General features: G+C 38.0%; 1 protein-coding gene and 1 long non-coding RNA gene across 3 annotated transcripts; one reads left to right on the forward strand and one right to left on the reverse strand.

The window, feature by feature from the left end:
* The first annotated feature begins 161 nt into the window (after positions 1 to 161).
* Positions 162 to 27839, forward strand: LOC114144822 (rab11 family-interacting protein 4B). Of its 2 annotated transcripts, XM_028018018.1 has the most exons (14): positions 162 to 632; positions 13687 to 13937; positions 14164 to 14349; positions 15204 to 15338; positions 16790 to 16825; positions 17868 to 17967; positions 18435 to 18538; positions 19423 to 19563; positions 20346 to 20427; positions 20829 to 20966; positions 21125 to 21283; positions 23410 to 23490; positions 23876 to 24019; positions 24949 to 27839. In XM_028018018.1, exons 1-14 carry the CDS (start codon positions 555 to 557, stop codon positions 25063 to 25065), a joined length of 1752 nt encoding a protein of 583 aa, XP_027873819.1. In that variant the 5' UTR covers positions 162 to 554; the 3' UTR covers positions 25066 to 27839. The 2 variants fall into 2 exon arrangements, with proteins under 2 accessions (XP_027873819.1, XP_027873820.1); XM_028018019.1 differs by lacking the exon at positions 23410 to 23490 and having other exon boundaries at positions 164 to 632.
* Positions 21356 to 23403, reverse strand: LOC114144824 (uncharacterized). The gene is made up of 2 exons (XR_003595548.1): positions 22094 to 23403; positions 21356 to 22056 (listed from the first exon to the last, which is right to left on the reverse strand). It is a non-coding gene; the product is annotated as an uncharacterized LOC114144824 (long non-coding RNA).
* Positions 27840 to 27846: the final 7 nt, after the last annotated feature.

Consider the following 27846-nt stretch of genomic DNA (forward strand, 5'->3'; position numbering starts at 1 on the left):
ATGCAAATATAGCCTGAGTAGGCGGCAGCCGCTGTGCAGAGTGTGCAGCAATGTGAGAACTCTCGCAAACCCCGCCTACATCGGTCAGTTGCTAAGCAACCACCTGCAAAGAGGGAGGGAGCGCAGGGGAGGGGCCATCAATTCAACAACTGTTGCCTGATCTGAGCTCTCTCACTGTGTGAATGCAAGTAAGCCGGCGAGCCAGTCAGCGACCGAGAGGAAGTGTGTGAGGGTGATAGGTGCAGAGTTTGTGTTTAATGTGTGTGTGTGTGTGTGTGTGTGAGAGAGAGAGAGAAAGAGAGGGAGAGATAGAGAAAGGCAGTTGCACTTTGTGTCGGTGCAGGAAAGAAAGCCAGGCAGCCGGTGCAGTGCTTTACATCCTGCACCCTCCTCTGCCTCTCCCAGGACTGAACCACTACCGGGGACTCACTCTGTGGACTATTCCGACGGCTTTCCTCTTCACTTGCTTTTGAAGGGAACACCTGTGTGTGTCGAGAGAGAGAGAGAGTGCGAGGAGACTCCGCGGACTTGGCCCCTGAGAGCAGGGCGGGTGGATGACTTCAGTGGATGAGGGTTTGGTCGGTGGAAAGAGGGAGACTGCTGAACATGGGCTCCCCTTCGTAGTTGACGGGGTAAGAGACCTGAATGCACCCAGCCTGCTGAAATGTGGGGGTGATGAAATATTACTTGACAGAATGAGAACAAAACATAGAATCAGGTCATTAGAGGGAGTTTTAGAGGAAACACGACCAAAGCAGTGACTGCTTGTGTTGGTGGGGGAGTTAAAGGGGAGCAGTGGGTCCATTGTGGCCCCGGTTTGTGTCTGAATGTGGTTGTTAAACATTGTTGACCCTGCCCCACAGCCTGCCACTCCTTCTTTCTCAGCTGTTGGGGTTTCATCCCTCTGACAACATGTCTCTTTAGTCCACTCACTTTTCATCAGTGTCTTCTTTCTCTAGTCTTGTGGTTTTCTCTTTTCCTTCCCAGTTCTGTTTCATTTGGTGGTCCAACATCTTTGCTGATGGTAATGGGATTAATTGGAAATCAGGGTTGCTGGGAAGAACAGGAAATAATGAGAAGTGAGTGAAAGAAATGTTGAAAGAAATGTGACAGGTCTGGGACTTCATATCCAGGTAGATTATTTGTGGAGGAAAGATTAGAGAGGAAATGGGATAACAGGTTTGTTGACTTTATAAACATCATGCTGCACATAAATGAGCATTTTGTAGTGAGTTTGGATTCCATGCATTTCGTTTTAATATGACACACTGGTTTAAAACCTTTGGCATTTATTTTCAAATGTATTTTAGCGTTTTTAGATGCATCCACTTGTCCATCCGTAAGAGTATCCCAATGATGCATTAATGCTGTTACTAAGCTCATACTGAAAGGATAGCATATCAGACCTCAAATATAATTTTGCATTTATATTTTCATGTGTTAAATGACCTGATTGTATATTTATTTGTGGCTGGACGGTCAGAGGTATTGAAAGTCTAATTGCAAAGAAGTAGCTCTGACCATATCATGTCTTGTTAAAGATATTGCTCTGTCGTGTATTTTGTCACCCACAATTGTCCACTAATGATGAAAACTCTGATTGGTCAGGACGTTCGAGATTTGTTCTGTGGGGTTTTGCCAAAGCACAGAGATTTTAACAAGTGCACTGAACGGTAAAACCCTGGCATTTCTGCTTTGTTTTATGTATTTAGCTTAAATTAGATCACAGAGTGCCCAAAAGCCATTATGTCAGAGCAGTAACAATTGATAGGCTTTAATATGGACAGTGCGGTATTTAAGATGAATTTTAGTATTTCAACTTTGTGTCTTCGTCAATTTGACTCTCATGAACTCCATCCATGGTGGATGGTGAAGCACACGGTGACAGTGAAAACAATTGTTGAACCTATTAATGTTCCCGTTTGAATTTTACCTCATTTGTTTCTTTGCATATTTGGCATTTGAGTAAATGTTTTTGTGCGACTTGGCTAATTATAAGACTCTGTCTGGGGATCATCAGAATATCACGTGGTGCTGAAGTTGTGCAGAAAACATTGTTAGTATCTGAAAATAATCTAAGGAATGACCTGATTGTATAGTTTTTATATTTACTTGATTTGAAATCATTCCAAAGATCTTAAGTTAGTCATTCAAGTGTTCTTAATCCTGAAATCCCTTTTAAATGGTTTGTTGTTGCCACATTTCCGGTGTTCTGGCTATTGCAAGCTTACATTTTGAAGTAGAACATTGATTAAAAATATGAGAATATGAACAAATAACAAGAAAAGTACAATTTGACATCTTTAACAGAACTCTCAAAAGTTTCCCCATGCCTTATGTGATGTTATCAGTGGCCCTGTGTGTGTGTTTTGTGTGGAAGCGTGTGTTTTGGAGGGTATGTTTTATAATAACTAACAACAAAACCGCAAAACAAATAAGCTGAAAATGTGTATCTGATTAAATTTGGTTGTTTGTACAGAAAATTCAGACTACTCGCTGTAAAAAAACAAAAAATGAAGTAAATCATATGAATAAGTAACAGTAAAAGCAACATATTATTCTCTCTTCAACAGCATTTAAACATTTTCCTTTCATATGTGAAGCCGAGCTTTATTTGTATTGTTAATAGCAACCTGTGACGTCAGACAGCGCCATCATTTTGAATACAGCAGGTCTGTGACTGGACATTACATAATGGGATTGGACTCCCTCACCAGAGCAGATTTGCTGGTGATTGTTTCAGGCTTGAAACTGTCCCGGACATCTTTCCTTCAAAATATATTTCCTATGCTTCCTTACTGTGATTGATTTGAAAATAATTTGATTTTGTCTTCCTAAACGGGACTGCTGCAGAGTCTGTTTTCTTTGTTAGTGTACAGTAGTTCCACAAGGACCAGAATAACTAGATTAAGTCGGTGCTAAGATGTACCGAGTGGAGGGAGGTTAATCTGCAGTAAGCAAAGCAAAACAAAGACTCAAATACAAAGTGTGCATTAGTTTCTAACACGTTGGAATTGAGGAAAAAGAAACTACAATCTGTAGACTAAACTAACACAGCTATGGGTTTTAACTTTGAGTTTATGGGGAACAACGGCAGACGTTCTTGCAGTTCTCTTAGTTCACAGGTAACAGCTGAAAAATGACAAGTGCTTCACTGTCTGCTGAGTCTGCCAAACCTACATAGTCCAGCCCTCCTAAATTCCTCCAATCAATGAAGACCGGAGGTGTGAGGGTGTGGGGTGCTGCTTGACACCCCCCCAAGAGAGTGTCAACGCGGTTTGTTAAAAGCTGTGATGACACAAAAAGAGACAACACCTTTCAGCTGTCTTGACAGATGGAATACAAATTCAGTCGGTACTGAGACAAGCAGTACAGAGCTGAATGTTGTTCACATGTCCAGTCATGCATTCAGGAATCAAGCCTCGGCATTGGATTTCACTCATTAACAAACACACAGCAAACAATACATCCGTGACACTTAAATCACTCATCAGGAGGATGTATTTCAAGTTCTCCTTGTTTAAAGCAACTACACTATAAGCAGATCAGAACGTGCATGTACGTACACTCTGGTACATCAGCTAACGTTGGGATTCAAACACGTTTGTTGACTTTAACTGTTGTAGTTTTGTCATCAACCTGATGGTGAAGTCATTTCCTTCTCATTAAGTCAAGTCAAAAGTGAAACATTAAATGTGGTCCATAGTCTTCCCCATGCTGGGGGTTTCACACTTGTAACTGAACTGGGTTTCGTTGACAATACCGCCACTCAGCCTTCATTGGGCCTCAGCAGTCCCTCCCTGCATTGTCCCTTTGTCCATTGCAGCATTCCTGGTAATCCAAGCAGCTACCTGGCTGCTCTTCCTGAAACAGATGTACACATGGTCTCTTACTGTAATGTACCATTCAGTCAGAATGTAAAAAAAAAAAAAGTTCTCTCAATTTTCCTAGTCGTGCATTTCTGTTCGGTTGTCATGTCGGACGTTTGCTGGAATTGAAGTTTCTTAGTATTTGGCATGATGGTAGTGAAATATGAGTCATTATTTCCCGTTTGTGTAATGTGTTGGTGTGCTCGTGCGTAGGAAGAGCGTTGCCTTGCAGAGGAGCATTATAATATGGATCCAAAGGGAGATAGATGCACAAAAACACAAGCTGTCCTGTATCAGCCTGTCTAGGAAAACTAGAGTGGAGATAATTGTCGAGGTACAATGACGGTTGTAGATGTGGAAAAAAAGGCTTCAAAGAAATTCATCTTTAAATGCTGTTGTGTAATCTTATATTTAAAATACCAGAAAATTCCAATCTTTAAATTAAAAAGTGGGGTATATACCTGTGGTTAAAAGGTAGAAGCTTTAATCAAAATCACCAGCGTCATAGCTATATTCCCTTATGTTAGTGTTTTGCTTAATTGCCTTTTACCAAACATGGCAGCCGTTTGCATTTCAATGCTGACCCATTTTCGGTTTTGTGGTACGGTTCCTCATGCTTTTATATTGGCATGTCCTGTTATTTCAAAAGGCCATGGAAGATTCAAAGGGCTCTTGGATGACAAACATGCCCACAGCATCACAGATCCTCCACCATACCCAGTACTGGGCATGAATTGCTTTTCCACATATTGATTTTTTGTTTCATGCCAAACCAACCTGGAGTGTTAGTTCAAGTCTCATCCAACTAAAGCATGTGAATACAGTTAGTCTTAGTATATCAACTTAAAAAAGTATACATTTATAAAATGTTTGAGTTGCTTTAATTTCAAAGGAATTGCTAAGGGGAACCAATAATTGTGATTATACAATACACCAAAAACTGGGATTTTTTTATCTACTGGATAATTGTAAAAACTGCATTTTTCAAACATTTTTCAGGGTAAGACTATGCAATGAATCTTATGTAATTAACTCGATATTAATATGATAGAAATATTAATGTGATTATTCTATATACCAATTGAAGGCCCACAAAACACTATTTGTTCATTTGATTTGAACTTGAGTGTTTAATTTTTTTACTGTAGCTTATTCAGTTTCTCTTATAGGCTTGCTTGTCATTTAAACATGTGACTAAATACTTAGAAACACAGTGGAATGTGTAAATGGCTTGCATATTTACTTGAAAAAAAAATCACTTGTGTAGATTTTGGATTTAAAGTGGGTTTAAATGTTCAGAAAAGCCTAACAGGCTTCTCTGTCCCGGCGCGTCTTATTATCATCTGACAGGATCCAGGACTTTGAGGCAGTCAGATTTAACACTGAGTATCAAAGCAGAAGTTAAACGCTGCACCTTTTAAGTTAGTTTTGTTGTGGCAGCAATTCAGGAGCTTAGAAGAATGGCAAAGAAGAGGGGATAAACGAACAAAGAGGGAGAGATGCAGGAAACGCCTCTGCAGAGAAATACCTCGTCTCTCTACTCTGCCTGACAAACACAAGCAGGGAGATACTGCTGCTATCAATCCGTCGTTTCCTCAATCCCTCCATCTTTTCTCTCTTTTATCCTACCCTTTTCAGTCTCTTTTTCCTGCTCAATCCTTTTCCTGCTGACTCAGACTAATTCGAAGCACCAGCACAGTGAGTATAAACCTATGCAAGTTTATTTGCCCATTCATTGATGTTTCACTGAGATGTTGCTCTCATCCTTTAAGTCCTTTCTGTTTTTCTTGCTAACCACTCTGTTCATTTGACCGGATGACAAAATGACTAGTTACCATCCCAACTACTTGCGCAACTGGTAGGCAACAGGAAAAACGCCTTTAAAAGCTCTGCAAGCTAAATAATTCCTTTTAATCTAGACATGCTCAGAAAACATGCCACAAAGATGTTCCAGAAATCTTCTCTGAGGGCAGCTTTCAGAACAGATCTCAGCTCTTTGAACATCTTCAGAGACTTCAGTATCTCCGGTGAAAAGCAAAACCTCTTATTTATGAGAGATCTGGTGTAAATCAACCTAAAACAAAATGGTTGAATCTTGTACTTTGCTGTTTTGTCCCCCTGCTTTTAAGTTATTTATGAGTAACAGAAAAACTGCAAATGTTCAATATGCATAACATTCTTAATAAACATATAAGTGAAATCTCAAAGTTGCAGTTATGGTCTGGAAAGTTTTGTGTTATTGTTTTCTAGAAAAGAAAACAGAGATTCTATTGATATAGACTCAATATGGATGCTACATATACATATACTGTGATATACAGTATATTAAAGTTATTGAGTTGTTCAGCTCTAAAATGATATTGATCCTCAGCACTCAGCATAGACTGAACTGGTGTGAGCAGAAGCAGAAGCAACTTTTGTGTCTGTATATTTAACAACAGATGCCATATGCGTTAAATTTGTTGTTTGGCTTGAAAAATACTTTTCTTTGCTGATTGAATAGTAAAATTAACTTGGGTAGCCTTCAGTAATTAACCTGTGTCACTCCAAGCAGACGTGCGTATGTGAGCTTTTATCAAAGCATATCAACAGATCAAAACGGGTAGTTTGAGTGAAGTAGACAGAAACATTTCTTTTAATATCTAACTTGAAATATTAGTTAAATATTACAAATAATGATTAGGTTTCCTGTTTGACTTTGTCTTGAGTCCCTCATATTGTTTTATGCTTTGATTGCTGTGCTGGAAAAATGCCTTTGCTGATTTTGTGTCCAGTTTCTAGCTACTTATGTTTAAAATATTAGCCCAAGTTGGAATCATAGACTTACTTTCACATCCTTTTATTTGCTGTAACAAACTTTACAATTCCAGTCACAGTTTGTCTAGTCTTGCTTTATACCTTAGCATATTTAGCATTAGTTTCAAGTGGGCCTATCATCTACGCGTATTGGCCATCTGGAACATGTTGGGATGAAACTTCAATCAGAGCCAAAGAAAATAAGTCAGTCTGCTGTCGGTGCTATTTGTTCCATTTGGTCAGCATGATGACTTTACAGAATCTTCATCAGTGCAGACAGGACATCTGCATAGCTCAACATTTAATTAAGTAAAGTTGCAGTGTGGTCATTGCTGCAACATTTGACGAGCACTTGTATAACATTTGTTGCATGAGCGTTATGTGGAGTCTCAGAAGTGTGATGCTCATTACCACAGAGCTTTTTCATATCGCTAAAATAAAATCACTCCGGCTTAGCTGGGGAATAAATTGTGTGTTTACAGTATGAGATGCATAAAAAGGCAATACTGGAGGGTTCTTTACTTTAAACTACATCTAATCTCATCTGAAACTCAAGGCAAATATCCTTTCTGAGAACTAAAAGGCCATAATTATACCTTTGACCCCTTGGGAGATTGGCTAAATATTTGGGTGTGAAACCACCACAGTACAGTGATGGCTGCACTGACTTCACATGAAGCAAATACCTCCATTCAAATAGCAGCTAAAGCTTTTCCTGGTAGCGTATGATTTTTACGGCTGCTGCAGCTTTCCCTGGAAATCTCTGCTTCCTGTAGACTTACAGTGAGCAATGTGTCTCAAAGTCATGTGACTTTGACATGCAGGGAAATTCTGCATGTCATTGATGGCTGGAAGGTTTTTCATTGCCCTCACTTCCTACACCTGATGTGTATTTTTAGTTTTTGAGATGCTGAACCTCACAAAGTGAAGTTGGAACATTCTGATGGAGGAAGGGAGAGAAAAAAGCCAAGGTTCATGTGGGTTAATCGCAAAAAAGATCACAGTTTTGAAGAAAAAATGTCAAAATCACACTTTTAGTTGCTATTGAACCATTCTAATTAGGCCGATAGAAGATTGTACTGTTGACCTTGTTACCACAAGATGATCTAGGATCTAATAGCTGTAGTATTTTATAGCATATCAGACTTTTGGGGGTTATCCTTTAAAGGCACATGGAATGCAGTGAAAAAAAAGATGAGTCCAGCCTGTTCAAAAATGTGCATGGTATTTTATCTGTTAATTACAAAGGGATGGTTCCTGGAAGCATGTGTTCCTGTACCAGAACATAAGCAGCATTGGTTGAGGAACAGATAAGAAAGAACAAAAGTTTACTAAAATTTAACTTGAACTCCTTTCTGGAGCAATTGTTTCTTGATTACTCTCTCTGAACCAAAGTAAACATACAAAAGGTTCAAGCACAAAAGTAGAATTCCTGCTTGAAAAACGCTTTATCATTCTGTTGAGCTGCAATCACTATCAATCAGCTGTCATCTTTATTTGCTTCTCTTCTTATCTGCTGCCAAAATTCCAAGAAAAGTTTCATCACCAAAACAGATTTATGGTTTATTAAAAAAACAAAAAAAAAAAAAAAAAAGGATTACCACCAGTTCTGTTTCATTGATCTGGTTCCTGGTTTTGCTTAAGTTTCCTTCTCTTTGTATTTATCCTATTGATGCCACACCATCAATGTTTGCAGCTCAACAGGTTTCTAAGCCCCCTAATTTTGTCAGGAAGCCAGTAAACGTCTCATGATGCTCTCTTTACGTTGTTTGTAATTTAGAAGAAGAGCTTGTGCGAGGTACATGCAGACCTGCAAGTGGATTCATACCCTTTGAACCGTTTCACATTTTGCTTTGTAACATTCACTAACTTGGTATTCAGTTTTTTCCACTCAAAACTGAAAAAGCCTGAGGTAGAACAAACCTTTGCTGTGATTAGAGCTACAGGTTCTTTGAGGTATTTTTCTACCATCTTTGTGGATCTAGAAGTTGCAATGCCCATTTTTCTTTACAAAATTAAGCTCATTCAGATTGGATGAATGGTTTCTGTGAACGTTACTTTTTACGTTTTTCTGCAGAGTTTGACTGGGTCATGATGAAATAAACATGCTTTGAACCAATGCACTAAAGGATTGTCAGACAGTTGTTTTGGATTGAGTTCCTTTGGTAAGGTGAACCAACACCCTAGTTTAAAGTTTTGCTATCTTTCAACACCGCCTTCCACTGTGGGGATAGTGTGTTCAGGCTCATGTTCAATGTTGGATTTCTATACCCTGTTGCATTGCAGACCAAGAAGTTGTCGTTTGACCAGAGCACCACATGTTTGCTGTGTCTCCTACGTTTTATGTTTTCTTTCAACTGTCTGTCTTCTTGCCAGTCTTTCAAAAAGGGATTTTTGAGCTGCTTGGCATTAGTTAACAGATTCTCCCACATGGGCTGTGAATCTCTGCAGCTATTTGATGCTTCTTTGATTAATGCTGTTCTTGCTTGGCCTTCGAGTTTAAGTGGATGGCCACATCTTTGTAGGTTTCAAGGTGTGCCAAGCAATGTTTTCAGGTGATAGATTGAACATTGCTCAGTGGGATGTTGAAACTTGGCATAATGGTGTGTAATCTAACCCTGGTTTAAGCTTTTCTAAACATTTCTTCCTGGCCTGTCTGCTGTGTTGTCTGGTTACTAATATTCTCTAACAAAGCTCTGACACATTTACAGGACAGCTGAATTTTTACTGAGATTAAATTACACACAGGTGGGCTCTATTTATTAGACCACTTCTTAATTTGGTTGTGTTAGATTTTACTTTGGCATTTTAGAGTTGATGGGACTATATGTAGATGGCAGGCTTTTCATATTTTTGTTAGTGAAACTAATGTGAAAACCAAATATTGTTTTTCTGTAACTGTACAATTATGCATTTTCTGTTGATTTGTCTCAAATCAGGGTTGATTTGGTTAAGATCAGGAATTAAACTGAATTAGATTATACAAATGAAAGCACAACCTTTGTTTTTTTCATTATTTTTTTTGTTGTTGTTTTACACACAGCGTAACTGTGGTGAAGACTGTTATGTATAGTGATGACTTGCAACACTGTCCGCAGCTGTTGCAAAATATTCCCTGTAAAACCCTGTTACTAAAAAGTTGCAGTTAGTGGACCCAGTCTGTCTAACTGCCATTTATTGACACTTGCCTGTATCTCTGCTAAACAGCCACATCCACTTGTTTTGAGAAAACTCTGTTTTGCTGACCTACCTGTTAACTAACCCTGTAGTAGCAGCTGTACAACAGCATCTACAGGTCAGTGTTTTCATTGCTCTAATCCTCCAGAATGTTGCTCAACTGTTGAGGCATAAAAATTTCATGACTCAACAAGATAAGTTTCAGGATGAGCTTTGCATGGTTTCATTGGCAGCCAAACATTCATGTTTTTACATTATTTAACTTATTCACAACTGAAAACAAACCAGAAAAACAAATTGAGCTTGTTGTCAATATTTCACATGTCCTGGGTCCTGAACTTTTTTTTTGACAACCGTCCCCTGAACATTGTTTTTGTGTCCTTTTCAGTCTTTTTCTGTCACTACGCTGCCTGCACTTGATGTGAATAATGCACGTTTTTGCATATCCTTCCTCCCAGTAAGCCGACCTTCTTCTTTCCTTTTTGCTTTGTTGTTTTTTTTAAATTATGTTTCTCATCTAAAACATCTGTGCAAAAAGGAAACCTCTAGAGGTGTTTGACCCCGCTGTCACTTGAATAATAGTTCTACATGTTTCATAACACATGTGGCATGTATCAGGAGGCATTTAATAGATCATGGCAAGTGAAGAAACTAGCTCGAATGTTTTGAGACAGACTGAAAATTACTGATATTATGCCTGAAAAATGTCAGTCTTATAAATGTATAATCTAATTTATAATTAAATTTTCCTCGGGGGTCAATAAAGTATTTTTGAGTTTGAATTGAGTTAGAATTTAATCAAGTACATCTACAGTACATATAAAATATATTCAATAGGTAGAATTAAAATAAAGGCAACTTGAATGTCTTTATATCTTTTTTTTCCTGTGGTATTAAGCTCACTTGGGGGACCAGGAAGAAGTGTTGGATAGAAATGATAGTTTGTATTTTAACTAGGTCAGACTCAGCAGCAACAGAGAACAATATTTTTATAGAGTAAATGGAGAAGGAAATGCATGCACTGAACCAAACATTCAGTGGAGAGTGCTTATGTTAAGATTCATTTGTTCAACAAAATTCTTTACAGAATTATCTTCAAAATAACTGCAGCCCAAAATCTCTGACCAGCTCATTGACTGTTTTTATTAGAAATTATATTCCTACCATGATAATTGACTGGTGAGGGTATCAAGTATCACAGGTATCCCTTTTTTTAAGAACAGCAGTCACTGGTTTTAGCTTTGAAAATCTGAGTAGAATAATTAATTCCAGACATTTTTCAGAAGAACGGTACTTTGATTTAAGCTGATTGGAGAAGTGCAGATAATAACAAGTTGCTTAGCTGGAAGAATTTCTGATATTCATAAAATCAAAAATCATAAAATCCAAAATGAAATCCGAATTGAAAAAGGCTGAAAAATGCTCTAAAACTAAGCCACCAATCAGCTCCAGTGTGATCAGAGGTCAACAGTAATCTGCGCAGATGGTAACAGAGGTGAAGCCTCTGTGGATAGCTGTGTTTCTGCTCAAGGATATTAAACAACTTGAAGCATCATGTAGACTCGTGGTGGCAGTTGAAGCGTCAGGCTGTCAAAACACATACTGAATGTACATTTGCTTTGCTTTTTCATAAGTCCGACCCAGTGCTGCTTGGAGAGTGCACATGTATGCATATGTCACAAACCATCAATTTCAGTTTACTTTAAAATTTTAATTGGCTGCTGTAACACTTTAGTATAGTATGCTTGAGCAAAGTTGCAGTCCCTACTAGATCATATTAATGCACATATGTTCTGCACACCTCAGCGATCAGCTGAAAGGTTCCGACATGAATGGGGAGTGTGATCCAGATAAAGTTAGTCATGAAAATGACCATAAGATAAGGTAAGCCAGGATCCTGGAACAACTGTGAGATAGTGATTTGATATAAAACAGCAGGACTGACTCAAATTCAGGTCGAAACCAGATTGGCTCCAGATGATCAACAGTTCTAATTATGTACGCTTAGTTCTTGCAGTCAGAAGATTCTGAGCTCTGCATGTGAATCATCTGCATGCTTTGGCGCAACTCTTCTGCTGCATGTTTGTTTATCTATTATTTCAAAGGCTTTACGTGATCAGATTAATTATTCATAGAATAATATTTGTGATTTAGATCTAGAATTTAGTGGGAAACTAAAGTTTGCTCTATACCATCTAATGCATTAAAATTATTACTAGAACTAATGTTGGTGCTTACAGTAGTATATGCAGCACATGTTGTTAAACTTGAACATTGCCTGACATCATTGAAGTCTGTGTTCAGTTCTCTGGTTTCTTCTTTACCTCATCACACAGTGTGTGTCCTTCTCAGCTACAGGGAAGGCACGGTAAAAGACTTTTCTTCTTCTTTTGTTGTGTTCGCTGTGACTCGCACTCAGAGCCCCGGCCAGCCCTTTGTTACAGAGCACAGCCCCCATTTGTGTTCAACCACTGACGGTTGCATGTAAAATGCTCTACAGGGACTGTTTGAGTTGCTTGGTAATGGCATGAGACTGCACACAGCTCTAAGCTAAACAAATGCTTCAAATGACTGTTTCAGAGTTCTGACTTCACATTATTTAAGAGTTTTCTTTTCTGTTTATTTTTAATTAAAAATACTTTCATAACTTTCGGGGACATACATTAAAATAGCTGCAGTTGTGAATGTCATGGGGTTCCTACAGAGTCCTGAATAATCTGAAAAAAATATGTAGTGTGGGCGGATGGGGATGGAATATGTACCTTACGTTGTTTCCCATTTCATTGTTTAATGTTATATTTATCAGTCTGGTCCTTCCAACATCAGCCTTCTCACCTTTGTGTCCATTATTCGTCAATTCATTCTCCAACAATGTGTCATTATGTCTATTTATTAGTTAATCTGTCCAGCCTTTCATTTGTCAGTCAGTTTATTTATATGTCCAACCAACCATTTTATCTCTCTATCCATTCACTCATTAGTCTCAAAGCCATTTATTCATCTGTCCGTCTATCAGCTTGTCTATCTGGTTGTCCCTCTCTTCATGCATCTGTTCATCTCATCTGTCCAGTAATTCAGCATCCTGACCATCCATTCATCTATTCATACATTTATCAGTTTGTTCATTGATCCTTTCTTCCATAAATAAATTTATCAATATTTCCATCTGTTTGTCTATCCACCCATCCGTAGAAATATCTGTCTGCAGTTCAGTTAGTTTGCATTTTTTAATTGGAACTGTTTGTTAACCGAAGCTTTTTTCTTTAGTTGGAAACTCATACTTATGTAAAATTGAAAGATAAACTCATCAATCTTGATCAGTTTTTTATCAGTGTATAATATAACCTAAGGTCAGATAGATAAATGTTTTCTTCACAGCCCATTTCCTTATACACACACAACCTGCTTTGGGTTTCTGATGTTCTACTCATTTTCTGAGTAATAACCTTCATTCCTGTCCATCAGATTCATCAACTTTCATGTATCTATTTCCTCTACTTTCTATTGCAGCTTCTGCCATCATGATCCCTACGCTCAGTGAGGCTTTTAACGGTTTTATATGTAGAGATGACTGATGTCCACTGATGCATTAGATCAGATTTTGGCAAGTTTACGTGACACAAATAAGACAAAGTGGGACTTCTGACCCAATGTCCTTACCATCCTAAATCTTTAAGGACCTGCTGTGTTAGTGAATAACTAATCAGTGGAGGAATGTTGGGAATCTACCTTCTAGCATTCAACCGTCCCAGAATAACCCCAACAGTGCCTTACCAGAACTACTGCAACATAATAATCAGTCTGCGAATGTCTCTATTTTTACCTTTTTCTCATTTCTCTCCAGGCTGGCGAGGAGGAACAGGTCCTCCCGGTCATCATGTGCTCTCGGACCTCTCTTGACCCCGTCCCCGAGTGCCAGTTGTTCCCTGACGAGTCGGAGGAGTCGGAGGAGGGGGTAACAGAAGAGGGCAAAGAGAGGGAGTCAGACAGAGACAGTGCTGTGGAAAGCTCCCAGGGGTCTGACTCTCCAGAGGGTCTCACCAGACACTTGGACAAGGAAGACACACTGGGAGAGCTCTATTTCTCTGGGGACAAGTAAGCACAGTTAGAGCCTTTTTAACCTTTGTCTTATCTCCTGTAATGTCACTGTAGTCGTCATTCTGGGAAATGTCTGAGTGATTCATTGAAACTTCTGGTTTGTTCTTACAAGCTTTGTTTCAGTTTTTACTTGTCTGTAATAGACATTGTCTTTTGGCCTTCTCTTATTGGCATGCTAGCTATGTAATCAGAGGGTAACATTCATGTTTTTTGCCTCTGTCAGGTGTGCTCAGGCTAGTATCTCTATAACCTCCGACCTTTCCACACGTTCTTCCGCCTCATTGAACGAAGAGCAATTTGAGGACTACGGTGAAGGGGAGGAACCAGAATATACTCCCAGCAGCCCCTCTCCAGACGACGAGACTCGGACTAACGGTTACTCCGACCTCGGCTCATCTGTACCCTCAAGGTAATGGAGGCCTGAATAAGAAAACGTTTAGTCATATGTTTTGATTTTAATTTTGAGATAATTCTTATATTGCAGTCTGCTGAGGCATAATGGCTTTTAGTCTAATTATGATATTCCCTTTTCACCTCTTTGCATAATTCATCAATTCATCAAAGGATAATAGTGGTAGAAAGTGCAAAGAAAAAGGCGGGGCTGAGAGGGTGAGGGAAAATAAAAAACAAAAACAATAAGTGTAGAAAATAATTTTTGAAAACTGCTTCACAAATCAATATTATCAATATGCGACCCCTTTGTGTTTTTTTCCAACAAAAGCCATATTTAACATGATCACCAAGTTGCCACAGTAACTTGCCCCCTCTTTTGTTTTTGTGTGTTGTGTAGTTTACAAAGGCTAATTTGTGATGAGGCAAAATATAAAGTGCTGTTTTGTTTTTGGGTCTTGAACTCCATTAATTTTGTTGCAGATTTTAATCTGCAGGCTGTTGATCTCCAGGATATGCACTGGAGTTATACTTTCTGAGTTTTGACTGAGGAACAGGAGTTGAGGCCCTGCAGGCAGTGTTAATATTCATCAATGTGGTTACTGGGACTAATCCTCTTAGTTGATTGACTGGCAGTACAACTCCACACTTGTTCCATACATACCAATCAGACAAAAGACTGCAGAACTGGGATTAAATTTCAAAATGGGGACCATGTTTTCACCAGAAAAACACAACCAAAAAGACACAGATCCTTCCTTGTGTCAGTCTCATTTATTTTCTTGTCACTCGTTCATTGTTATGCCTTTAGCTTGTTAAAACACCTGAATTAGGTTTTGCAGAAAAATCAATAGTTTGTGTTTGTGTTTGCAGTGCGGGTCAGACCCCTCGGAAGGTACGTCACCAGTACGCCGGCGAGCTCATGGACGTCTACTGCTCCCAGTGCAGCAAGAAGGTCAACCTACTCAATGACCTGGAGGCTCGGCTCAAAAACCTCAGGGCTCACAGGTAACACACAGTAGGTTGCATTACCAACCTCTGGAACCAGGAGGGCTTTTTTTGACCTCAAATGAATTCAGCAGACTATCAGGTCCAAGTTGTTGGAAATCGTAGTTGTAGTTCTGTACAAATGTATTGAGTACTTTAAAAAAAATAGTGTAATCATTAAAAAAATGTGTGTTTGATATGGAAAAACAAAGAGAAGTGTGGTCTTCTTGCAACTTTCACAAAGAGCTACCATAGCCCTCTTGACTGCTTCTCTGGATAAAAATTTCACTGCTCATTCTCTCAGTTTTGATTGACAGCTGTGTCCTGGTAGGTTTCCAGTTGGGCCATCCACTTTTCATTTTCAAACGGTGCTCTTTGAGATGTCGAAAGGCTGTGATATTGTTTTATAATCTGATTCTGCTCTAAACGCCCCCACAGCTTTCTCCCTCACCTGTCTGCTGTGTTCCTTGGTTTTCGTGATGCTGTTTGCTTTCTAATATTATCAAAGAATCTTCTGAAGCTTATATAAAAGTTTTCAAATGTATGTAATTAACTGACAGTTTTACTGTCAGGCCGCCCTGACAGATACTGATATTTTATGAAACATCTTGATGTGTTTCTTTGCCATTTGGAAAAATGACAGTGGTGTATAAAACACAATAATTTGATCATGCATGACAACAAACATCCACCTTAATGTCACCAAGTCAACAGGAACAGATGCTGCCAGCTATTTTAGGCACTCTACAGGTTTTTCTATGTCCAATTATCTTCCTCTCGTATTTCCACTGTTTGGTTTGAGTGCTTCTTTACCATAATATAATAAAAGTGATGCCATATTGTCACAAAGGTGTTCAAAGAGCAGCTGTTGCACGTGTACATAAACACACACAGACTAATTGATTATTCTGTAGAGCTGTCTCTCCGGTGCTTACCTCAACAACCATTGTTTACAGGGTAGCTATTTATGGAAATATAATCCATGGTCACTTATTTTATCTGTGCTGTTGACCTGAAAGCAGTAATGCACAGACTGACAGTTGACAAACTCGTTTAAATCATCAGAGAGTGTTAAATTAGCAGAATAATGGTTGTTAATGTCACTACTTCCTTATTTTGTGTTGTTTTTTTTTTCCCCTTTTTGAAATCCACAATGGCTGTCTTGATAATGCTACATTAATTTTGTGAATAATAAATCAGACACAGGAAAAAGTCTACATTTGAAGGGATGGAAGTGAAAGAATAAAGGAGAGATGTACAGTAACTGAAACTTAAAGGAAGATAACTGAGAAATATCTCAGTTATCCTCAGTTCTAAAGAGGTTAATTTAGCTCTAAAAGCATAATGAGATTACTTATATCAGTTTTTCCTGACACTGTATTATAATTCTTCTTTTTTATTCAGATTATGTATGACTTTTTTGTATTTTAAAAAATGTTTATTTTTTTGTTTTTGTTTTTCTTATCTTATAGTCCCAGTCGAAAAATCTCCAGCACTGCCTTTGGAAGGTAGGTCAATCTGCCGTATATGTTTGTCTGTGTGTTCATTGCTACGCATAGTATGTATGGCTGTTTGTCTGAACCAAAGGTCAGTCAGTGGTGTGTTTATGCTTTTTATGGTCCACATTGCTTGTGTTTGATCTGTTTGTTGACATAGCCACCAATAAATGGATGAAAAAGGCCACTCAATGCTTCCTTATCACTTATGTGTTTGCTAATAACAGTTAATCACTAACCAGGCTTCCAGACAAAAATACAAGCATAATCAAGGAGGTAAATGGATAGCGAGGTGCACTGTGCACAAAATTGCTGTCCGAGTGCTTTTCTGTGTAAAGAAACACGCCCATGAAATTATGACCAATCACACAATAGTTTTGCATGCAGACAGAGGCGAAAAGTTTGGCAGCAGGTTGTGACAAGATGGGGTGGAAATGATTCTGAACTTATTTTATTAGTGTGTTCTTGATTTTATCAGGCTTTAAAAAAAAATTGTGAAAAAGCTAACCTCAATTATTTGTGTCTTATATTTGTAATATATTTATGTTTCCTGGCTCTGAAATATTCCATCTTGCCTTTGGTTTCTGGGCAAGAGCATTTTTGGCCACCGCTAGGTAACCACTAGCACATGAGATGTCTTCTCTTGAAGCTATTGTCCCAACTGTAACGACACAAACTGAATTATGGTGACAGAATGAAAATGGCCTGTCAGACCTGATATATGTACTCAATAAGGCTTGGCCCCATCTCCCTGTTCTTTTTATTGTACATGTCTAGTTTGATTACATCCACTGTTTTACTGCTCTCTTCATCTATTCTCTTATTCCTTGTCGTCTGTTTTCCCTCTCTTCTTTCTCTCTTTTTCTTTCCTCCTCTCACCTATCTCTACATTACTCTTGCTAATGGAGCAGAACCTATTCCATCTCTTTTAAAAGGGCTTCGTTGTGTTAACATCATACAACAGAATGTCAGCCAGGCGAACTCAAATGCATATACTGAAGTATTCACCAGCCTTCTACATGTTCCCTAAGTGCATGTATTTGTGTCTGAGCAGGCAGCTGCTCCAGAACAGCAACCTCAGCAGCCGCAATGGCAGTACGGAAGACCTTTTCAGAGACAGCATCGACTCCTGTGACATTGACATCAACGAGAAGGTGAGAGTTCATTTGTTTCGTCTGTGTCCCCCGGCGATTTGCACATGTAGTGCTTGGGCATCTTAAAATGTAGCATTAAAATGCCAGAAAATGAAATGAAAGGATGTTGCTTATGGATGTATGGCCTAGTGGAAGGACAAGAATATCTCAAGTCTTTAATATATGGAAGGGGAGGCTTTTTAGATAGTTTGGCAACTTGCCCGTGAAGTGCCTCATCTTTGATAGATCCCGGGACCCATTAGAAAATCGAACTGAGTTGTTTATTGTGTATGTGTTGTTAAGTTAATTATAAACAGCATATCATATTTTTTGGGGAAAAAATAGCTTCATATTTGTGTCTTATTTGATTGTTTATTTTTTTTGCATAAGTTTTCTAATTTTTGTGTAAACATTGTTTTAAGTCATTCGCCTGAATATTTGAATCATGAATGTATATTTTCAAAATATACTGAACCTGTTTCTGCCAGGTGAGTTTTCTTGAGAAGAAGGTAGCTGAACTCGAGAATGAGATTCTGATGAATAGTGACCTGAAGTCCAAACTGAAGCAGGAGAACACACAACTTGTACACAGGTAAGGTCCACTTATTGTTTTCTAGGTTTTAGTTGTAATTTAAGGACCCTTCACTTCAAATGAAGACTCTGTTAAAGAATCTTATAGATTTTTTTGATCCAGTGGACTCCTGTCACTCGTGTTTGAACTCGCGTTCCCTGACTGTTTTAAGAACGGTCTAACCAAACATGACAGTCTAACCAAAAGTGAGACTGTCATGGTGGTGTGTGGGGAACCATGGTTACAGCAGTGGTTTTGTCTGTTCTGCGGTGCCCACATGCACCTTCATGTAGCTGACCTTATGCCCAAGCTATTATCTTCATACTCCTAGACAGCATTCCAAATAATGTATCACTTTTGCATCATGGCTGTTATGTGCATTGCATTGCTACCCTACTGTGATTATCACTTAAAAGGTGTCATGAAGTAGCTGGGGAGAAGTTGAAAACTGTGTCCAGGTCCAGTTGTGGTGGTTGCTGGGAGACTGAGGAATGCAACGTTTTTCTGTCAGAATGCAGTTCGGACTTGTCAGACGGAGAGTCCTGCAACCATATTTAGCTTATGTTTATATTTATTTATAGAAAAGCAGAAATAAGTCGGCTTAAGTGTCCAAAGAATTAAATAGTTTCAGAGTGTGTGGACATTGCAACTCCTGCGTGACCACAGTAATCATTTCAAAACACACAGATGATATTCTACCACATAGCAGGGTCTGAAGTTGGAAATGAGACGGTTCTTGTTAAATGGTGATAAAATTTTCCATGCCATTTTTTTATAGTATAGGGTGACTGTGGATCAGTCTTCATCTCATGAGAAGTGGACCTTAGTATTTAACAAAAAAAACACCCCTCTCAGTTCAAATTTTACTTTAAAGGTAATATTCTGTGACAAATTCTTCATGCCAGGGTAAATGAGCTAGAGGAACAGCTGAAGGACCAAGAGACTCGTGCGGAGCAAAATTTCCAGGAGGAGTTAAGAAGACACAGAGAAACCTACAGCAAAATGGAAAGAGACAAAAACACACAGATAGAGCTACTGACCAGCCGGTAAGAAACACACAGGCACTCTCACACTAAAGCAACCGTTAGACATTAACTTTATATGCAGTTTATATAACTGCATATAATGTTAAAGTTAGAAATTAACTTTACATGCAGTTTCTATTTCAGTTACAAAACCAGATGTGTCTTAAACCGGAAAAAGCATTGAAGTTAATTTCACTTGTAACAAAAACATGATACCATGCCTAGAAAATGATGACCAAATTTGACTATAATACCATTGTATTTGAAACCTTGAAACCTTCTCCAAAGTGATGTTTTGTCTGAAAAAATTGAGTGATAATTATAGTTAGGACCTATACAATGAAAGTTTTTGCTGCAGTTCAGAGAAGCTGCAGTAATAAGCTATGCTGAATGTTCTCGTCAAAGTTTTTCTATTATTGTCATGCTTCAGCTACTTGGATGTACATTCTATGTGGAATGAAGAATCTGATATGTGTTCTTTATCCTACCATTTGTAAGAAAAGCTTAAACATCCAGAAAGCTGACATTTTCACCTGCACCTATCCACTATGTGTGTTTGACACAGTAAGATGCTTGTTGGGTATTACAATTGCAAAATGTTGGAGTAAGAAAGCCTTTTTTCACTTGAGGTACTGTGCAGTCTGGGAAAAAATAACCACTGAGTGAATAAGAGTAGACCACATTGTACAAACATATGAGAATCTTTTTAAAACTGTATTTAAGGTTATTTTTCAGGCAATTTATTTGTATTTTGTACATATTTATCATTTTTAAACTGTATTTTTGCCAAACTGTGTTTTCAGTATTAAGCATCTGGAAGAGGAGAACACTGAGATGTCTGTTAGTATGTTTCGACTCAAATCTCAGACAGAGAAGCTTGATGAGGTGAGCCAAGTTTACTTTTCCTTGTTAGAAACTACCAAATAAAAAACAAATGCCATTAGATTTTTAGCACTTGCCACCTAGTGTCAAAACACTGTCACAACAGACGAATGATTGTTTTAAGAAAGTGTGATGTATGGCTTGTAGAGAACTGCTTAGTTAATATTTAAAAAATTATTTTTCTGTGTTTGCAGTGTGTCTGTTTGCACACAAATTCTGCCTTTTACTGTTAGACCGAACTGGGATTTAGGCATAGTGTTTACTTTTTAATTGCTGTTGTTAAATACATGAGCTAATGTAACAATGTTAAATTAAAAATAGGTTTTATTGCACATGTAAACAGACATTCCAAATATTATTATGAATTTAAAAAATAAATTTTAACTTTGTCTGTCTATCACCAGGAGAAGCAAAGGATGACAGACAAGCTGGAGGATACCAGTCTGCGGCTAAAGGATGAGATGGACCTGTACAGGAAAATGATGGAAAAACTGAAACAAAACAGAGAGCAGTTCCAGAAAGAAAAAGATGCCATGCAGGAGGTGGGAGGATTATCTAAACAGCCTTTAAAATTTCAGCATCTGATCGATCAGTTGTGTGTTATTTTTCTCTTCCTGCAGAATCTTGTGAGCTCAAAGGCCAACAAAAGCCTTTCCAACATCATATAATTTTGTTATTCAGACAATTCTGTGTTGTGTAGTTAATAGAGGATCTGCGTCGAGAGCTGGAGCATTTGCAACTGTACAAACTGGATGCGGAGAAGCCTGGTCGGAGCCGCAGCTCCTCGACTGGACTTTCAGACTTTAACAGCAGGACCAGAGAGGTGGAGCTCGAGCATGAAGTTAAGAGACTGAAGCAGGTGCAGATAAAATCATTTTTACAATCCTTTAATCCAGCTTCATTTCTACGTGCTTCAGCTGCTTGATGTGTGTTGGCGTGTAGGAATGAACTTTTTTTTTTTTTTTTTACAAATTTTCAAACCATTATTTGTGGGGGATTTTACAGCATGAGAATACTGTATGTACTTGTATCCAAACCCTCTGTTGTCCCTTCATCAAAAATGTTTTTATCCATTATCATAATATTTAATTAGTAGTCGTGTTCTACAGAGAATTTCCACACCGTTTATAGGTTTCAGTGTTTTTGCAAGCTCTCCACCAAATTAATGTGCTTTCTGGGCTCCCAGAGAAGTAAAATGTCAAACTTTTCATAAATCAGTGAAGGCCCTTGCAGCGCTTTTATGACTACAGAGACCACACTCCTCACTTCTCCTCTGTTAAATAGTACATTTCTGTTCCGTTTTACCAGCAGGAATGACAACAAATCATAATGACCCCTGTTAGCAGCTTTTAAAATCCCTTCTTTACTGCAGCCCTGCACTGCATGAATTACTGATATTTTGACTTGGGAGTAGAGAGTTAAGTCAGGCTGAACAATGTTGTATTGGCTCTTATGAGAATACAAGTCACAGTCTACATTTGAGAGTAGTATATTTTAATGAATGTACCTTTGTGTTTCTGCTTATTATATAGATGTGCACAGATATGTATATTGAATGTTGTTGTCTAACAATAGTCTTAAATTGTTGGAAACCTATTATTTCCAATAGGTTTCCAAACTTATATTGGAAACCTATTGGAAATAATAGGTTATGACCAAACTATAGGACTATAGGATATGACCAAACCAAAGTATTGATTTAGTCATATCCAAACAAAACCAATTGGTTTGGTTTGGAAAACTATTCCTCCTGCTACAAACTGAAAGTGGGTTAACGTAGTGCATTCTGGGATTCTCTTTGTTTTCTGTGTGTAGTTCAGTTCTGAGGGTCCCAACAGTGTTAAAGAGGTGGAGCTCTTTCTGGTGGTCAGGTGACACAATATTCAAACATTAGTGACTAAGACATAACCTGATCTTCAGCATTAATCTGTCCTTAAGATAACTTATTATTGATACTGTGAAAGACTCAAATGCTCCTTTGCACAGCGTGTCTGTGTATATTGAATCAGAATCAGTAACATCAGATAATGATGCTTGCCTCCACCTTATAGGAGACGTATATCACTGTCATCAAGTAACAATGGGACCTCGTCGAGGGTCATACGTTTATCTTGTTTTATTCTAAACAGATATCTTTATAGAGTATTGAGTCAGGCCCGCTGAACCTGAGTCCCCTATACACACATAATACATCAACCATAGGCTAGCAGATGCTAGCTTTATAAAAATCTTATAATAATGATCATTATCTTGTGTTTTATAGAATCTCAGGTTATCACTGTACAGCTCCACAAAAAAATCTAAAGTTACTAAACTGCCAGCTGGAAGTATGCAAGCTTAAATTCTCTTTTATTGCATTATAACCTCATAAACACTGGCTTTAGAGTCTAACGATTTTCCTACTCTTTCTTCATGTTTTTAGTGGCTGACACTTGGAACTGATGATTTAATAATAAACTCAAAGTAGAAAGTTAATTATTATTTTCTATCTCCATTGAGGAAAAATAATAAAACGTGGTCTGGTAAGGATATAAAACACTGCACAAAGATCCAGTAGAGCCTCATTATCTCATTCCTTTTTTATGGGAAACTAAAATATGCCTTGAGTAATGAGAATTAGATATTTAATAGCAGCAGAAAAAGAAATGACCAACAAAACACACTCAAAAAAAGTTAACAAGGTGGAGATAAAAATGAACAGAGTCCAGCAGTGTGATGGACAATCTGATGTAATGACTGTAATGTCTCATTCTTCATAAGAGACATAATGTTCTGCATTTTAAGAACCCAAAGCGCCCCCCAAATTCTTTTTTTTCTTATTTAAATAAACATTTAGGGATTTAACTTTTTAAACACCTGATGGGCCAGAGACTGAAACTTTGTACCAAATCAAACCCAATAATCCCCCTTCCTGTAATCCATGAGAAAGACCGACACTCACATTGAACTGTGCACCTCTGTAAATGTGTGTATGTGTGTGTCCAGCAATGTGCATCCCAGGACTTTCTTCCCCCTGACTTCCATCTCCTGGTGTTGTCTGGGGCTCAGCGCTGCCCCGGACTCACGGTAAAATTGCCTCTGTGACCTTTGACGTCCCAATTAACAACTAATAACACTGGAGTAGAGTAATCTCGGCCAAGTGTGATTGGGGTCAGCGCTGCAGCTCCCTTGTTTAATGGCTGAAGGTAAAACAAGGGAACAGCAAACTGGCTTCCTGTCAGCAGTTTTAAGCAAACTAAATCATAAAGCTGTGCAGGGAAACCGTTAACACAGATAACCTGTGCTATGTCCTGATTAGCTGTGTTTGCTGCCTGATGAGCAAGCAGGTGTTGTGTTCTTGGTGTATGTGTTAACATAGAGGAATTTCTGCTTTTAAAAGCTTATTCTACACGCTTATCTTTTCATCCTGTTTTTCTCTCCCTTACCTCCCACCCTGATTTGAAATTTTTAGGAAACCCAGAAGCTGAGGGAGCAGAATGAAGACCTGAATGGTCAGATTCTCAGCTTAAGCCTCCATGAAGCCAAGAACCTGTTTGCCACCCAGACCAAGGCTCAGTCTTTAGCTGCTGAGATAGACAGCGCCTCCAGAGATCAGGTGAAACTTCCATCCATCATTTTCTATTGTTTTAACTACTGACTTTCTTCTAGGTTGTTCTCGTGCTGTAGTCAGAACTCATGTATTTCTAGGACATATCACAGGATGACAGTGTGATAAAGGTTACATTAGTCATTAAGCTAGTGTAGACAGGTTCATTGGCTACATCTTATGTATTTTCTAACTGCATAGCAATAACAACAATGCATACCCATCCTAAAATGACTTAATGTAATCTTAAGGCAAGTTCTTTAGGGTTTTATTATTCAGTAAATTATAAAAAAAAACTTATGTTGTTTAATAATTTAATTTGATTTATTTGGAGATATGATAGTTATTTTTCATTTCAAAGTGAAGTACCATCTGAGACAGTTTTAATGCTTGATTTATGAGTCATTAACAATAGTCTTCTAAGATTAGAGGTTTACCTGTACAGAGTCCAAAGATCAGTAAAAACCTATTAGCTAAATGATGCACAGCATTTATACTTTGATCTGCTGATATGCATCAGGAGTGTAGTTTGGTCAGGAACACCTTTGGTTCTCTTCTTTTGGTCCTGTACTCGCATTTCAGGCATGTTGTATAGGTAACATTATTACATGAGACGGATTGTGACTAACATGAAACAAAAATGGTCACTAAACAAGCATACCAACCAAGAGCGGGTAGGGTGAAGGAGGTAAACAGCATGAACGACAACAATAGCAGAGACTGTTTAAGAAAGAAGACCTTATTTATGGTATTAAAGTGCAAAAATATACACTTGTGTACCTATGATAGTACCCCTGATGATGGTCAGGGGTACTATCATAGGTACACAAGTGATTTTCCAAATAAAATCAAGAGACCATTGGCCAGTAAACATCTTTGGGTAATATTTTAGATGGTATTGATAATAAAATGTGTTTGACGTTCATCTTTCTCCACAGTTGATGGAAGCCCTGAAGGAACAGGAGGACATCAATTTATGCCTGCGGCAGTACATGGACAAGGTTATTCTGTCCATCTTGGACCACAACCCTTCCATTTTGGAGATAAAGAACTAGCATACGCCTAGCTGGGATGGAAATCATCAGTCCTAATGTCAAATGGTTGCCAGTTATCTGTTCTGGGAATCTATACAGGAGGACGGCAAAGATGAGTGGACTTGGTTTATGTAAATGGACCTGCTTTGCCATCTGCTGTTTGCTCTGAGGACATTTTCTCCCCATGGACTAATATTCAGCGATACATTGTGAGGGACTTTTCTCAGTGAGCGAATGCTAAACAACTGATGGTTATGCAAATGTGACTGTTGGTCTCAGTCTGCACTGTTTTCTTACTCTGCTGCTCTGTTCTGTTCATATTGTTATGACTTTTTTTATGTTACAAGCTGGTAGCTTCTAAGCAGGAATAACCTGAGCCCAACCTGCTTTTAAAACTGACGCAGTCAGTCAGTGGAGTGCACTGGAATTAATCTAAAGGGCATAAATACTGGAACAGCCTAACACGTCTTACCTTCAAAAAGTAATTATTGAACGATAAATGACTGGTAGGGTCTATTTTTGGAAAAACAGTATGTCAGATTAAAAAAAGAAAAAAGATGGCAAGTAGATGGTTACCCTGTTCCAGACAGACATGAAGGCAGCCATGTTGCCTGACCTGTGTACAAGAGATGATGAATGCATGTAATCATTAATTTGGACAAGCATGTATTTTGAAAAGAATAAGAAATGAGCAAGCTCAAAGAAAGAACAGAAGGAATGTTTTTGGAAGTTGAAACAAATAACAATGAAATGCTTTGGAATGTTGGACTCTACATCCTGGAGAATAGTTTCTTTGTAAAATCAGTGAAAGGTACACTGAAGGGTTTTTTAATGTTTTTTTTTTATCTTAAGAATAGTCTTCCAAAAAACTTTGCATCTATGTCAATCAGAGCGGTCGTCCTTAGTTGGCTCAGAAGGGTTGAACTGATTGACAGAAGTTGTAGCCAAGGAATGTCTTTAAACTCTAAAGTGAAGCCTGAGCTGGAAGAGATTTGCAGCTGGTAGTAATATACCCAAACAATGTTGCACAGGAACGTTTTGATATGAATGTGTGGGGTAGCTACGTCTGAGTGATTGATGGTGTCTGTAACAGGCCATTTAGACGCATCTATAAACACAGAGAGATCAACTTACAAACCATTTGGATCAGCAATCTCATTGCCACCTTCTAACAACACATTTACATGAAGCCCTGATTTACTTTGTGTGACTAATAAACTGCTGTAAATATAATGAACTAAATGTTTTACTTCCTGTGTGGCCAAAAGGCATTTGTAATTTAATGTAATTGGTTAAAACATGTTTTAATACACATGTACAGTATTTAGTACTGCAATTGAGGGTTACTTTAAGTGGATAGGTTGACATTTTTGAGGTGAGATTCTGGCAAAAGCTTACAAATGGTTAATTTCTTACCTGCAGCAAATAGCTGTCTCTTGGTGTCTAGAGTGTCTACATTTAGTATAAACCCATATTAGATGGTCTCAGAGGATAATGCTAAATTGTAGTAGAGACTTCAGTTGCCATTGGGTGTTTTTTGTTTGTTTGTTTTTAATAAAAAGAAAAACATATAATTATTTACATGGACGATGGAGTTCAGACCCAGTGTGCCACCACAGAGCTTCCGTTGTGAAACATAGACTGACACCAGAATATGTACAGTAAAGCATTTCCATTCAAACTAAATCTCTAATAGAAACAATAAAAAAAATGCAATAGAAAAATATTTTGTTTTGATTTAAATTAGCCTGTTTTTTAATTTATTTTTACACACCCATACTATGCTATAATTTCCCAGTATGTTTCACACAGGACGATTTTTGGTGGTACACATCCTTCTATCTCTGTTTGTGTAAATAATTATTTTTTTCTGTAAATAACCACTTAAAGCAAATGTAACAACAGCTTAAAGATTTATAAAATACTATTGACATAAATTATTTTTGAGTTGGGCTTTGTTTTAAAGCCTCTGCAATCCACTATGGTCTTGGTCATCCTCAGGCTAGCCCTTAGCTGCAGCTGGAGGAACCATCTAATCTGGATATTTACCAAATGAAGATGCTAACAGAGTTACTACAGGTAAAATAATACTGCTTATAATCCTTTAACTCAGGAACTCAAGTCAAACTTCCTGAACTGTCCCATTAAAGGAGGAACAATCAAAATCTGCTGTATTATGTAATTCTCACAAACTTGAGTTTTGCTTCCTTGCACAAAAAATATCTTGTTTTCTTTTGCATGGCTTACATTTTTCTCTGTCTGTGCCTTCTGAGGACATTTTTTCAAGATGAACTTGCTCTAGACTTACACATTTTTCAAGGTACACTTTGTGTCTGTCAGACTTGTTTTCCTGACTTATAAATGTTGTACTGGAACAGTAATCATTTGTATTGATGTGCCACTTACCACTCTTTTTAAGACTGGTACTAAAAAAACTATTTTTACAGTTTTATCAAAGAGAAACCAGCTTGTTGCCTAGGTGCTTTGTTGGATGTATAGCACAATGCTTTGTATGGTACTTAGACTGGCTCCTGTTTTGTCTGTATAGTGACTAATTCTTTTTTCTTTAAAATTAGTTTCTATTTCTTTCGTTTGTTTTAACTTTTTGTTAGCTATGGTCAGATGAGTAATTTTCACATTGCTTAAAACTGACTTTTTGTATGGTTGTAAACCGTCTTCCTACTTCAACTGTGAGCATTATGAGCAATATTAACTTATACAAATACTGGCTCATCGGTTCTTTCAATAGCTGCTTGTGCCATCCTCAATTTGAATAAAATCCAACCCAACATCAAGTTGTAA

Source organism: Xiphophorus couchianus, chromosome 5 (genome assembly GCF_001444195.1).
Source record: "Xiphophorus couchianus chromosome 5, X_couchianus-1.0, whole genome shotgun sequence".
Lineage (NCBI taxonomy): Eukaryota > Metazoa > Chordata > Actinopteri > Cyprinodontiformes > Poeciliidae > Xiphophorus > Xiphophorus couchianus.

Bases quoted from the DNA above. Each gene is read 5' to 3' on its own strand.
- LOC114144822 (XM_028018018.1), top strand. From the start codon at position 555: ATGACTTCAGTGGATGAGGGTTTGGTCGGTGGAAAGAGGGAGACTGCT. The intron at 14,350-15,203 runs GTAATGGAGGCC...TTGTGTTTGCAG, and splicing joins GGCTCATCTGTACCCTCAAG to TGCGGGTCAGACCCCTCGGA. The intron at 20,428-20,828 runs GTGAGCCAAGTT...GTCTATCACCAG, and splicing joins AGACAGAGAAGCTTGATGAG to GAGAAGCAAAGGATGACAGA.